General features: G+C 52.5%; 1 protein-coding gene across 8 annotated transcripts in view; it reads right to left on the bottom strand.

Annotated features, from left to right (window-relative positions):
• Positions 1 to 5134: 5134 nt before the first annotated feature.
• Positions 5135 to 14103, bottom strand: part of EPN2 (epsin 2) — a 50773-nt gene continuing 41804 nt past the window's right edge. For 7 of the 8 annotated variants that reach the window (XM_032967170.2, XM_032967173.2, XM_032967174.2 and 4 more), the window contains 2 exons: positions 11613 to 11840; positions 5135 to 10891 (listed from right to left, as the gene is read on the bottom strand). In XM_032967170.2, coding sequence (XP_032823061.1) covers positions 10485 to 10891; positions 11613 to 11840 — 635 coding nt within the window. In that variant the 3' untranslated portion in view covers positions 5135 to 10484. The remainder of the gene's footprint in view (positions 10892 to 11612; positions 11841 to 14103) is intronic. The other variant, XR_012946255.1, reaches the window with a different exon arrangement.

The raw sequence follows: 14103 nt of genomic DNA, 5'->3' as shown, positions 1-14103 counted from the left end.
GGAATGTGCTATCCAATTAATCAGTTCGAGTATTTGAACCGATAGCCGACAGAGGAATCGATTCCAGTACTTAAGATAACCGTGATATTTCATACTTTTGTATTAAAAAAAACGAGTTTAAAAAAATACATTTTATTTTAGCAGGTGTAAGGCCACTAAGTTGCGTAACTCTTTCTCTGAAGCGACCTGGCCACAAATGGTAGCTGAACGGAGCGGTTCGTCATCACGTGGACATTTGAAGCGGCCACATACTCTCAAGCAGTGAGTGGTTCTTAACCTGGCGTGCCCTTTCTGGGCGTGCTAGACATGACAGATTGTTTTAGAAGGTAAATAATCGAAAACACAAATTAAACGCGCGGCCACGTAAGTTACAACTTACTTTGTTTCATCAAACCGCCGTATATTTATTAACATTACACAATTGTTAACGGTTGATAGCCAAAGGAGTGCAGGGTGCAGTCAAGGTTAAGAAACGCTGCTCTAAAGTCTAAACGGATGACGCTGATTCTAAATGTGCATGGGGAAACTCCCGAGGACCCGGAGAAAAACCCACGCGAACACGGGAGAGAGAGAGAGAGACACGCAAAACTCCAAATATACAACCGGTATCAGGGTCGGGATTGGGATCGAACCCACTACCTCCTGCATACCAGGTGAGGGAATTAACATCTCACCATGCGATACCCCGGCTCTGTGGTTCTCCGTTGCTTCCCCGGTGTTCGCTGTGCCCGAGATAGGAATTCACACAACTCCTGTAGACGCTGACCGCTCTTACGTGGGGTGCCTGTGGCTGCTTTGCTCATTTAAGGAACTGTTTCTCTTGGAACATCAACCCGCCCGGTTCCCCTTGATTGGGTTCGGCTAAGCGTGACCGCCGCATGTAGTAATGCGTGCGCATGATGATGAGTATTATTATGAAACGGGTTTCTAACTGCACGTAATTAAAGGTTGATGTGTCCGGTGGGAGATTGTGGCCGAGTGTGGAGTAGTGGCACAGCGGTCAGCACACCGGGCGTAAGCTACGAACCCGACGGAGCCGAGTTCGATTCCCGCTCACGGCCAACTAACACATCAGTGGCGATCGTCTTAAACGATCCAGGGTCCCCACCCCTAGGTTGACTCAGCCGCCAATGAGTAGCTGGTGCGATTTGTTATCATAGTCGCGAGGGAGACACAGGCGGCCTTCATAGGTGACAGACTCGCCAACAGCACGTGCCCCAAACAGCCTTTTTGAGGCTATGCGGGGGATCTTTTTTAATCGTGTTCGGGTGGGTGGAGCGGTGGCGCAGCGGTGAGCGCAGTGCGCAGTTACGAAACCCGACGAGCCGAGATCGATTTCCCGTCCATCATTGGCGAGTGATAATATCCGAACCGGCCCTGGGTGCGCCCCTATAAGGCCGACTCGGCCATAAATGAGTACTGTGCTGTACTTGCTGCGGCGCGTTAAAACATCAGCACTCGAGAGAGACAAAGGCGGCCGGGCGAGGCGCTGGACGTAACACACCCACTGAGCACGGGACTCGATCACAGCACTTGCCCCAACAGTCCATAACAGCAACACTGCTTAGCCTGGGGAAGTTTGTCGAGACCGGGGATCATCCCGCGTGATTTGGTCAGGAGTCCACATAATATAAAAGTCACAGTCATTTCCCATTTACAGCCCTGAGACAGCGGTGGAAATTCCACATTTTCTGTGGCGTGGGCTAGTCTCGCCCATCGTACAACCACTGTTGACTTCCACACACAAACGGGTGGTGTGACCAGCACCACGCCCCGGCGTCCCTTGTCTCTCCAGGTTACAGTACTCATTTAAGGCTGAGTCTACCTAGACGATGCCCGGCACCGGTTCAAATATTCGCCACCGTTGTTGGGCGCGTGCCAGGAATCGAAGTCGAGTCGCCCGGGTTCGTAGCGCAGCGCGTGAGCCACCTTCAGGGTTATTTGGCCGCCTCTCTGACGTTGGTCAGACACCTCGGGAAATAACTCGTACTTTAGTTAAAGGTGCAGCCAGCAGTGTCCAGTAACTCCCCATGCAACGCGGTTTTCGCTTAAACCGCGGTACTTTCTCCGGAGGGCGTTGAACCGCGTTAAACGAGGAATGGCTGTAGACTGCTGGGTGGGTTGAGACAGATCGAAGGCCACTCACTGCAGCTTACCACCACAACACGGCAGCCCTGTGCCCAATGTGAGCCGAAATCTGCCAGTAATGACGATTAAATAAAATAACGAAGTTCATCAGACGCCTGGCACATGGTGACCCTTAATGGAAGTGCCACTCCGTTGGGAAATTGAAAAATATTACCGCGTGCACGCGAACGCACGCGCGGTATGCATCAAACATAAAACATGTGTGTACGTCGCGAGGGGGGGAAGCCTTCGAACAGCAGGGGATAGATCATGGCTGATGAGTCCGAGACACATTTTGTACCATGTCGCCGTCCTGCGTTGTGCTACAGCAGGCCCCGGAGCTGATTGCCCAACAACGTCTGGCGACAAACCGGGTCGACGCACCCTGCCACTGCTGCTGATGTCTCTCGAGAGGTAAAACTAATCGGCCCCAGAGTCAGTTTGCAGATTTGACGAAGGGAACGGGAGAGGCGGTTGCAGGGGTCTCCCACTTAGGAGCCCAACCTCAGATACGTTTAGCCAGTCTCAAAACTCTTTCTCGGGCAGCGTTATTCATCGCAAGGCCCTGCGGGTCACTGGCGGCCCCTGGTGGCCTTTAATACGGCCCCTGGTGGCCTTTAGTGCCGCCCCCTGGTGGCCTTTAGTGCGGCCTCTGGTTGCCTTTAGTGCGGCCTCTGGTGGCCTTTAGTGTGGCCCCCTGGTGGCCTTTAGTGCGGCCCCTGGTGGCCTTTAGTGCCGCCCCCTGGTGGCCTTTAGTGTGGCCCCTGGTGGCCTTTAGTGCGGCCTCTGGTGGCCTTTAGTGTGGCCCCTGGTGGCCTTTAATAGGCCCCTGGTGGCCTTTAGTGCCGCCCCCTGGTTGCCTTTAGTGCGGCCTCTGGTGGCCTTTAGTGTGGCCCCTGGTGGCCTTTAGTGCGGCCTCCTGGTGGCCTTTAGTGTGACCCGCTGGTGGCCTTTAGTGTGACCCGCTGGTGGCCTTTAGTGCGGCCTCCTGGTGGCCTTTAGTGTGACCCGCTGGTGGCCTTTAGTGCGGCCTCCTGGTGGCCTTTAGTGTGGCCCCCTGGTGGCCTTTAGTGTGACCCGCTGGTGGCCTTTAGTGCGGCCCTGGTGGCCTTTAGTGTGGCCCCCTGGTGGCCTTTAGTGCAGCCCCTGGTGGCCTTTAGTGCGGCCGCTGGTGGCCTTCAGTGTGGCCCCCTGGTAGCCTTCAGTGCGGCCCCTGATGGCCTTTAGTGCGGCCCTGGTGGCCTTTAGTGTGGCCCCCTGGTGGCCTTTAGTGCGGCCCCTGATGGCCTTCAGTACGGCCGCTGGTGGCCTTTAGTGCGGCCCCGGTGGCCTTTAGTGCCCCGGACAATCGACGAATCGTGAAAACACCACCCCGTCATCACCATCATCGTCGTAGTGCCGCTGCCAAACCCAACAATGGTTTCAAATGTGTGGCGGAGCCTCACACTGCTGATGTCTTGTCGGGTGAAGATTAGTTAAGAACACTGCTGTACAGGGTCTTGCGTTGATATGTTTGGCCAGTTCCGTTAGAGCCGAATGCCCACGCGTACACAATACTACTACTACTACTTGCTGACGTAGATGCAGAGCAACGACTACAATCTCACATTCAGGTGGTCACAAAAAGTCAGACCCCCCCCCCTCAAATGACGTCACAAAGCCCCCCCCCCCCCCCCCCAATAAAACATGCTTCAAATCGCTTTAAACTATTGTCACTGTAGTGCGTATTGAATGTGGCGCTGCACTCTGATGTAGGAGAAAACATTTATTAAAAAGTATATTTAAGTAGAACGTATTGTCTATATTTAAGTTGCGTATTTTGATGTGACGTCACATTTCTCAACCCCCCCTCCCTCGCCACACATCGTCACAAATGTCTGACCGCCCCCCCCCCAGGTGCGTGACGTCATTTATGGACGGCCCCTAACCGCGTCAGGAGCAGCGGAGTTGTACCGCTGCGATGTCTCCCTCGTATTTGTGGATCGAGCAATGTCATAACACGTCTCTGTACTTGGCGTATTCTCCGGATCGTGCGATGCTCCGGAAAGTAAAACTTAGGACAAACTTGTCCCCTGGGTCAAACACATTCCTGCGGAGGGAGCTGGTAGGAACGTTGGGTTGCTCGGTCAATGGCCAGGGTCACACGGCGGCACCACGTGGTGCATTCCGCAAATATGCCCGACTGTGAGGGTGGGCACAAACCGGCGTAAGTAGGTTAAACGTTGAGTTTTATAAGGGCACCACGGGGTGACCAGCCCCTCCCCACCCAGCCCCACCCCTCCCACCCAGCCCTTCCCCACCCAGCCCCTCCCCACCCAGCTCCTCCCTCCCCACCCTCCCCTCCCCAGCCCCTGCCCACCCTCCCCACCTTCCACATCCAGCCATACCCAGCCCCTCCCCACCCAGCTCCTCCCTCCCCACCCTCCCCTCCCATTTTTGGATGCACGACGGAAGGACACAATAATCCTCTGTGAGCTGGTGTAACCAGGTTCCTACCAGTATAAAGTTTTACAAACCTGATCTCGCACGCACAAAGATCCCCCCCGTATGGCCTTAACATACTGTAGGGGCAAGTGCTGTTAGCGAGAAGCACCTATGAAGGCCAGAACGGCACACGAGGAGGGCGGTGGGTGTCTAGCATCACGCCCGGCCGCCTTTGTCTCCCCAGTGTCGATGTTTATACACACCGCACCAGGTACTAATTTCAGGCCGAGTCGACCTAGGGGGATGCCCAGGAACGGTTCAGATAGTCGCCACTGATGTTGGCCATAAGCGGGAATCGAACTCGGGTCCGTCGGGTTCGTATCGCAGCGCGCTCACAGCTCCACCACCCGACCCATGCTCGCACGAACGTGGTTGTCTGTGGTGCAGTCACGCCTCCGAGTGATCCTCTCTCTCTCTGTGACAGTGATCGCATGCGGCTGCGCGCTACAAGTTGACATAATTCATTGCGATTATTAGAAGCACGGCAAAACAGGGCCGATATGAAGACATCCAAAGAAGACGATCACTGTTGAGTATTTTTTTTTATTTAAGTTTCTAATGCATCAGGCGACAACCCAGTATCATCATCATCATCATTCGTCGTCGACATGTTCTTATTATTACATCGGTTACCATAAACTCGCTGGGATCGGCGTGACGAAAAGAGTTCCATACCACAGTGAATTCGATGTTCATAAAAGTAGCAAAATAAAAATTAAAACCGAAGTGAAAATAATAATAACAAAATCGCCTGTTGTATTATCGTCGATCTGCATTGACGATGGCAGTCACAACGTCCTCAAAAACAACGTTATGCTTGTTCATTTAACTTCCCGTTTTGTTATAATTATCATTTAGTAATTTTTTGTTTGTTATCAAAGTAAACCCCGCGAATGGATCCAAATGCATTCTCACCGCTGTTGGTGTGTGGTGTGTTAATAATAATGTAAGAGTTAGCATTGTTGCAACATAAGCAAGGTTACATAGTATTTACATACGCGATGACACTGTTTTAAAAAACATATTTTCACTGCCTTAAGGGTCTCCTCGGCGGCTGTGTGCGAGTGTGTTTGTTGCGGGCACGTGTGCACATTTACCTTAGTTTCAAATTGGTTCAGGATGCAAAAGTTTAAACGAGAGAAAATATACAGCGCAGAAACGCATCCCGTACAGCAGGGGAATTCGCGTATCTCAATTTCAAAAAAGGCTTAAAACGGGGCCGACCTCCTTCACCATCATCATCATCATGGCCAGCAGCCACGGTTAACCCGCTGCTGGATGAAGGCCTCTCACTCACAGTGCGATACAATCAATAATCCACCTAGCACCTGTAGAGCTAATTTAATCTGCTCCGTCCCATCGATGGACCCCGTTCCATCGCTTGGGGGGGTATGTACTCGTGCACAATACAAGAGCACCCTTTCATGCCCAGATGTCTTCACCAAGTGAACGGGACAGGTGAATGCGCCAGGGTGCGCGTTATCTACGCCCTCTCATGCGACAGCTTCGAAGGCGAACCAACCAATCGACCGCCGCGTGAACGGCGTGCCCACGTGTGCCCGTACCACCCGCAGGCGGGAGGCGAACCGTGCCGCCTGTGTCCACAAGGGGGCGCGCCCTCGCCACGGCGGTGGGCTCCGGCTCGTTGGTGATGTTTGTTTGGCTCGCCCCCATCTCTCGCACGCCACCACCCGCGGTACGGCCGTCAGCGTTAACCAGTCGTCGTCGCTCAAATTCATATTCACACACACGAAAAACCACACTCATTCGTCACTAATACTGTGGCCTTAAATGCGGGGGGGGGGGGGGATAGCTGACGTTTCGGGCAAGTGGTCTTTCTTCTGGTGTGCTATGGAGAAGGGTCATTGTACCATGAACCGCATCGGAACGCCAACGAGGCCGATGCGTGCATTTCGCTCGTAAATGTGAGTTTCAAGGCAAGTCGCAGTCGTATACGACTGGGGCCACGCAACCAAAACTCTGGCCCAGACAAACTCCACGAAACTCTGCCGAAGCCCTCTTGTGGCGAAGCAGGCCTCGGCGTTGGCATTCAAGCTCATTGAACGTATCGCCATCATACGCAATCATTGCCCGAAACGTCACGCATTATATGATTTGTATTGTGCTCATTACACACGCACACAGCCAACGCATCATCACCAAATAATTTTCTTTGAATTCACGTTGTCATCACCTGCTAAAATGCACACCACTTAAGTGGCCGCCAAGAGAGCCAACGATTCAATTGGAGATATTTCGTTAAAATGAAATTAATTACGGTTCCCTTAAAATTTGAATCGGCACCTGTGTCGCCTCGGACATGAATAACACAATGGGAGACGTGCAGGGCGAGCAGATGACGATGGATGTGAAACAAGACTGGTAAACCCGGAGCGGTGGGTGGACCGCGAGCTGACCGCGTTTTTTGGCAAAAAAAAACATTTTGAGTCAACGAGTTATGGAGCAGATGTAGCGCGTGGCTACCACACAAAAGGTGGCAACACTCACAAAATACCGCGGTCAATCCCACTGCTGGCTGACGGCCTACCCAGCTTGTTTGACCAGCCCAGGAGGTTTTATTGTCGTTTGGTTTCTTACATCGCTCGCCCTGTGCTGTAAGCTGCGGCCAGGAATCGAAACTCGGATGGGGCCCGGGTCCACAGTGCAGTGCGCGTCACCACGCGTATCAATTTCTTTATGATTTTTAATAAAAGTCACCATGTCACAACATTACCAATAGTCGTCATCGTCATCACCACAATCAGTTATGCAACAATCCATCAGGCTCCTGCGCGAGCTGATCTCACACCGCTCCGTTGGAGGGGTTCCGTTGGAAGGTGGTCGTGCAAAACGTTGTTTGGTCATCACATTAAAATACCTGTTTTTGCCACTTGAAGCACTACTAGCGAGTTAAATATCTGGCCCGGGCCCCAATGCTAATTGGTGCCATTCGTCCGTGATGGTCGTATGCATCTGTCCGCCAAATTTAATGACCACACTCAAAAAATGTCTGCTTCCCCACCATAGTAATGTGGAATGGCTCGAGACTGCCGACGAAGGTGAGCATTGTCTAACGCTTGTGGCGACGGGTCAGGAGACAGACGCCCTCGTCCAATAAACTTGAGTGTGAGCGCAACTCCATTCCCTTTCATACAGTTATGAAAACGGCAGGACTTGTACGAACGAATCTTAAATTGTCATCTGCGGCAACCTGTTGTGTGTACTTGTCCGCGTCATCCCCCTCGTACGGTGCGGGTTTTCCTCCTGGAACTTCCCAAGTTTCCTCCCACGTGCAAAATACTGTAAGGAATTGGCCAAACATGTGACTCCACACTTGCCTGGGGAGGGGGTCACAAAGACTTGGTGAGGCATTCAGTTGACGTGGGTGCAAATATTGGCGCCTCGTGGTTGCACGTTCGTGCGATACAGGTCGGACAGGTCAATGCAAGCGAACGGCGGTCAGCTCACGGGGCGAAAACCTCACGAATATTCGAAAAAAAAAAGTTAATGGCATTTGGTGATGTCGCTTAGGCAAGATTTCGCGCCAACCGCTGATCCACCACCGCCACCACCAGAGGCACGCGGCGGTCACCCGGAAACAACAGCGGGTCCGCACCCACGCGTGTCCAAGTGCGCAAAGCAACGAGCGAGCAACTCAAAGTGTAACGATGGAGGGGGTAGGGATTGAGCGCGGTGCGCTCGTTCAAACGATCCACGAGGGTCGTGGTGTCGTCCAGCCGGTGGAGAGGGAGGCCACGGACAAGGCCCAGTGCCAATTCGTCTCGTCACCAAGTGGTTGACAGAAAGTGTTTTGAGATACGGGAGGACATCCCTTTTTTTCTTTGCTCATTAACGCTCACGCGTGCGCGCACACGTACGCAAATGACACGGGGGATAGGATCCAACGCTTAGAAAAAATAAAATGATTACAGTAAAACAATTTCGTGATCACACAACTTTACAGGTGAAGCATATAAAACAAACCACTCGGTAATTTGCCAAAATTCCCTTCTGAAATAAACGTTTTTCATCACTAAAACTCGGTGAGGCTCTCCTGGGCAAAGGCGTATTAATGGTAGCTATTTATATAAAACCAAACAACCAAAAAAAATAACTAAACACAACTTGATTACCCTTCTTAACGTTGCTGTAATTCCCACGGGAGCCAATAGGTCCCGTGCAATTTTGGCACGATCCCCACCCCACTGCTACCCAGCGTCGACACCGTTGCGAGCAACGATGGAAAAAGCGTCCACACGTTGTCGACTGTGGACTCTTCATCAGCTGTGTGTGTGTGTGTGCAGTCCAATCGCCTGGGTCAACTTGCACTGGGATCCAATTCCATCATGAACACGATTCCTGTTCAACAGCCACCCCCCCTTGCTCCCACTGGTGCGATCCGGACTAGACCGCGGGGTCATTCGTCACGCTGTAACACGCGCTGCGGTGGTAATCCGATGTCTTAAACTGAGCAAAGAAGCAAAAAAAGAAAACCACTTAACAACACTCCGGACACTCTCTTTACACCCACTTTTTCCAGCAAAACTATTGGAATAACATTTATACAGAAGCAATTATATTAATGTGTACATACACGGAATTGCAAAATGTGGTATGAAATTCCTTTTTTCTCTCCAGAAAGCCATTCGCACAAACCTCTACCCGCCGCGCCAATACAAACCTAACGCTCATCTAGAACGGTCCTGGCTATTACTATCGTTTTTAAAATGGCACTAATGTGGAGTTCGTTAACGGTGGTAAACGACCGACGGTAGGTCAACAGTGGTTTATGCAAATACAGTCCAATGGACGGAGCGGCCGACGGAGGACACGTGAACGTTTCAGAGGGTCGCTGCACAGACGATGCGGCAGACGGAGACGTGGGTACTGTGTGCGTTGAGAAATACAGTCACCACATGCAGGGATACACAATAAATTATAATAGAAGATAAATATTCAACTGCTAAAACCAGGAAAAATCCGGGCGGAGAACGCCTCACCTTCGAAGGAAAAATGAGCATGGGGCAAAAAAAAAAATAAACATGTAAGAAATAAGCCCAGTACTGTATCATCAGAAGTTAGTCGTTTTGCAAAATATTAGTTTTTTTTTTACAATTTAAAAAAAACCATGAATATTAAAAATCCCATTAATAATGCATACGGACCTTAATGATAACAGCGGTGGAATAATAATAATAACTACGTACTCCCACAAAATAAAATGTTTTAAACGAAACCTACACCGGCCAATGAAGAGTGGTAAAGCACAGCCGCCTAACGTTACTGCACAAATTGTACCTCGACGCAAAGGTTCGCCACCACGGTTCCCGTGCAGCCCCTACACACCAACCACAGCTACCGCCACCACTCACATTAACATCCATTGCATTTACCGTTGCAATAGAGCGGGCGGGCATGCAGTCAGTGTTCTGCTTTAAGTTGCCAGAAAACGCACCAATCCCGCTCTCTCGTTCACTCACCGACTTGCCAGCCGACGAGCGAGCGGGCGAGCAAACGGAGAAAAATCAACGTAGTGTGGGGGGGTGGGGGGGGAAACCGGAGCAGCTGCCTTCACAGTGCCGAGGGTCGAGTGTTCCTCTTCGTGGCACTCGGAAGCCACCGAGTCCGCGAGCATTGTCGAGCAGCTCCGGCAGAACCGCCCTCCCGCCCCCCCGGTGCGTGCCGCAGTCGCGTCAGTTACGTCTAGGCTGGGGGGGGCCAGGGGGACGGTGGCCACGGCGGGGTCCTTCCGCTCGCTGGCGCGCCACGCGAGAGTCCCCCTCGCGAGTCTCCACGTGCGGCCAAAACCCCAACCGCCAGCGCCCTTCCTTTGCCCACCATCGCCGCCGCCGCCGCCGCCACCGCCACGGCCCTCACAAAAGGAAGGGGTTGTTGGTGCTGCCGGGCTGGCCAGACTGCGCCGACGAGACGTCGCCGGCCCACGCCAGAGGCTGCGGGGGCAACGTCCCCACGACGCCGGGGATGGAGAGGGGCACGTTTCCCATCATGCCCGGCGGCATCATGGGCAGGGCGCCGGGCATGCCCGGCATCACGGGCATGCCGATGGGCAACGGGCCCATGCCGATGACGCCCAGCGGCGGGCCGCCCACGAGGGGCATTGGCGCGAGGGGAACGGCTCCGCCCGCAAACGCCTGCGCGGGCAGCCCCGGGCTGGAGCGCAGCTGGTTGAGCGTGAGCGACGGCGGCTGGTTCAGCTGGAACGGGTTGGTGGCCGACGGGGTGGACGAAGAGGCGGAGGGTGCCGCCGCCGGCGCCACCCCTGCAAGCACGCGTGGTCGGACGGGTGGACAGGCGGATGAGCGAGAGCATGGGCGAGCGAGTGGGCGAAGGTGCGGGTGGGCGAGTGTGTAAGAACGTGCGCGAGTGGGCGAGGGTGTTGATGAGTGTGTGTGGGTGAACGAACATAGGTCAGGAGGAGCATGGGTGTACTAGTTGGCGAGCGCGAGCAAGTTGGTGCGAGAGGGTAGGTGTATAAGTTATTCAATTTGAGTGTGGGCGCGTGCGTGTGCGATTGAGTATATTGGTGGGTATGTAGGTGGGGATGACTTGGTGAAGTGGTGGGTGAGTGCATGGGCGAGCGCGTGGGCGAGTGCGACAGTTAGGATACTGCTTGCGTGGACAAGTGCGACGAGAGCGCGTGGGTGAGTACATGCATAGACAAGTGAACGTGTTTTTTTTTTTTACGAAAAAGTCGTAATCGTCAGTTCAACTGGACGAACACCATCACAATCGGCGTCAGCATCTACCTGTTCAAACGGGCAATGTGGCAGGATTAATCTCGAACCGTGGCCTTCAAACCAGCGGTGGAAAATTGCACATTTGAACCAGCCCACAACCGCCGCCTACGACTTTCCAAAACAGTCACCACCCGCCCGCCCGAAGACCGCCCGCTGAAGAGAGCCCGCCCGCCAGCCTGCCCGCCGGCCAGCCCGCCCAAGCGAGCCTCAACGCCCGCCCCCCCTAGCGTGCCCACCGCGTACCCAAGAAGGGGTTCTTGGCCTGCGGGACTGGCGGCGGCGCCGACTTGCTGACGAGCGAGTCCAGGTTGACGAGCGCCGCGTTAGGCCCGAGGAACGACTCCGGGGTCTTGCGGCACGACGGCGGCGCCATCATGCCTTGCTGCGACAGCGAGTTCGACAGCCCCGACAGCTCAAAGGCGTCCGGGCTCCGGCTGCCCGAGTCGTCCCCGCCCAGCAGGTCCATGCCGCCTGCTCCAGACGAGAGACGCGCGTGGTCGGCCCTCTCCACCGCTGCAAACGATGCCTACTGCGCTTCCCCCTACCAACCATCTCCCCCACCCCACCCACTGCCCACCTTCTCCCCCCACCTTACCAAGCAGGCCGTGCGATACCCACGACATGGTCTGCCCACCGCTGCTCGAGGAAGGTCCCCTTGCGCTGCGAAAGGTCTGGCGCTCGCCACCGGAAGGACGTTTGATTTGGGTGGGCGGATACACTAAAAATTAAAAAAGAACCGCACCCAATAAAGCACGCGAGCCACGGTCGTCACTGCCATCGCCATGGCGCTGTTGGTGGGTCAGAGGTGGACAGAGCTGGAACGGTGAGTGGATCAAGTCGGTTAGTTGACGAAGAGTTGTGATCGACTACTTCATTGTGGTCTGAGACTCGGACACCGACTCGTCTCATGGAGCTTGAGATAAAGTTACTAGAGTAAGTGTTTAAAAATAATCTTAACAGCTGATGGGAGCAAAGAGATTAGTTCATGTGCAAGGAGTGAAATGGATGGTAAAAGTACTGGACAATGAAGGATGGTGATGGTGTGTGGGCAGGTTCTTCATTCAGCAGGGGATAGACAATGGCTGACGATGATAACAATAATGATGATAGCGTTGAATGGCTGTATCACACAGCCAATTTTGTCTTCTGAATGTGCAGGAATTCTACAAAGTACGTTTAGTGTCTCAGACTGAACATAGCTGCACTATAATCTATACATTATTTTTAACCTGCTGACATTATTACCCTATAATGAATTCCAACAAATACGCCGTGTTGCATTCCCATGCACAACTCGCAGTCTGGAAAAGCCTGCTCCTGGCAGCGAGTGTCATGCGGGCAAAAACAAACGCCATGGCATAATGCATGTTGCACGAGATGCACGTTAAATTTACGTCACGTCTAACCTGATCAAACGAGCGGACCCAACTCTGCTGCTGCCAGAATGGCAATTTCGTGCACTTACATTGAACACATTAACAGCAGGCACCCCTGCATGAGTTTAGTATTTTTCTTGCAAAACTGATATGGGGTACGTAATATTTATATTCGTTGGCTTAACTCCATGAGAATTTTTTTTTCTTTCAAATGTACGCGACTTGTGCTTTTTTTACACGCACACAGTTAGTCACCAAGGCCTTTAGCTTGCATTAGGCATTGTGAAGCTTTGCATTTCTGTGAAGAGCAATAAATGCGGGGGGGGGGGGGGGGGCGAGCGGCATAAGCTACATCCTGTAAGTTTTTAATAAATTAATGAACCGTCCCGGAACTTTCCCATTAAAAAATAAACTATAACGCACTTCGCCGGAAACACAACCGCAACACAACATCGGTACTCGGCGGGAACGACTAAAAGGTGACGCAATGTCTAATTTGTCAATCTTTTAAAAAACAAACCTTAAATGAAAGACCGCGCAGACAAAGCACATCGTGGACACACAGCAGCCTGTGGGAAGCACCCCAGTCACAATTTCAACCCTCGTCTGTTTATCAATCAATTACACGCCAACTTCTGAACTTAATAACAAAAAAAAATCAGGTTACTTATTTATTGACTTGTGACAACGCTCATACAAATCAGAGAGAAAAAGAATAACTTCCTAAAGGGTTTACCGGTGCCCAATTATCTGCATTTTACATAAATAATAAACACTTAAGCTTCATGCCACCCACCGCGTACTCCCTGCGCCCCAGCTAATGACCTACCTTGCCAACGCTAACGAGTCATCTGCCCGACTGCCTGCAGTGCTCGCGTTTCCTGGCAACTGGACGCCCGCCGCGTCCCAAAAGGTTTTTTGTTATTTTTGTTTTATTCTGAAATCGGGAGGCGGTCAGGTAGCTCTGGAGGTCAAAGCACGTAACTGGCACCGCCGAGATCCTGGAACATCCAGGTTTCAGGCCCCCTGTGATCAACTCGTGTTCGTAAGTGTGGCGTGTTGATGGTCTCAGTCCGATCATCCATAACCGTGTATTAAAAAAAATCACCACATTAAGTTTTGGCTCTGCACTAGATTTGGCTAAACTTCCAACTTAAAAAATAAAAATTGGTTTGCCTCATGTCACAATACTGTGGGAAAGTTCCACACCTTAGGGTCACCTGAAGGAATCTCAGGTGTAGCCCTGGGCTATCCGCTTCTGTGGGCCGCTACCTAACACGTATGGGATTGCACTGCTCAATAGAACCATCATCACATGACGTGGACAACAATAACATGATTGGAATGAAATTGAAAAA

This window comes from Petromyzon marinus, chromosome 37, assembly GCF_048934315.1.
Source record: "Petromyzon marinus isolate PM22_M1 ecotype Great Lakes invasive population chromosome 37, UKy_Petmar_22M1.pri1.0, whole genome shotgun sequence".
NCBI lineage: Eukaryota > Metazoa > Chordata > Hyperoartia > Petromyzontiformes > Petromyzontidae > Petromyzon > Petromyzon marinus.
The sequence above is the reverse complement of the archived record's forward strand: the minus strand, read 5'-3'. Positions and strand labels throughout refer to the sequence as shown.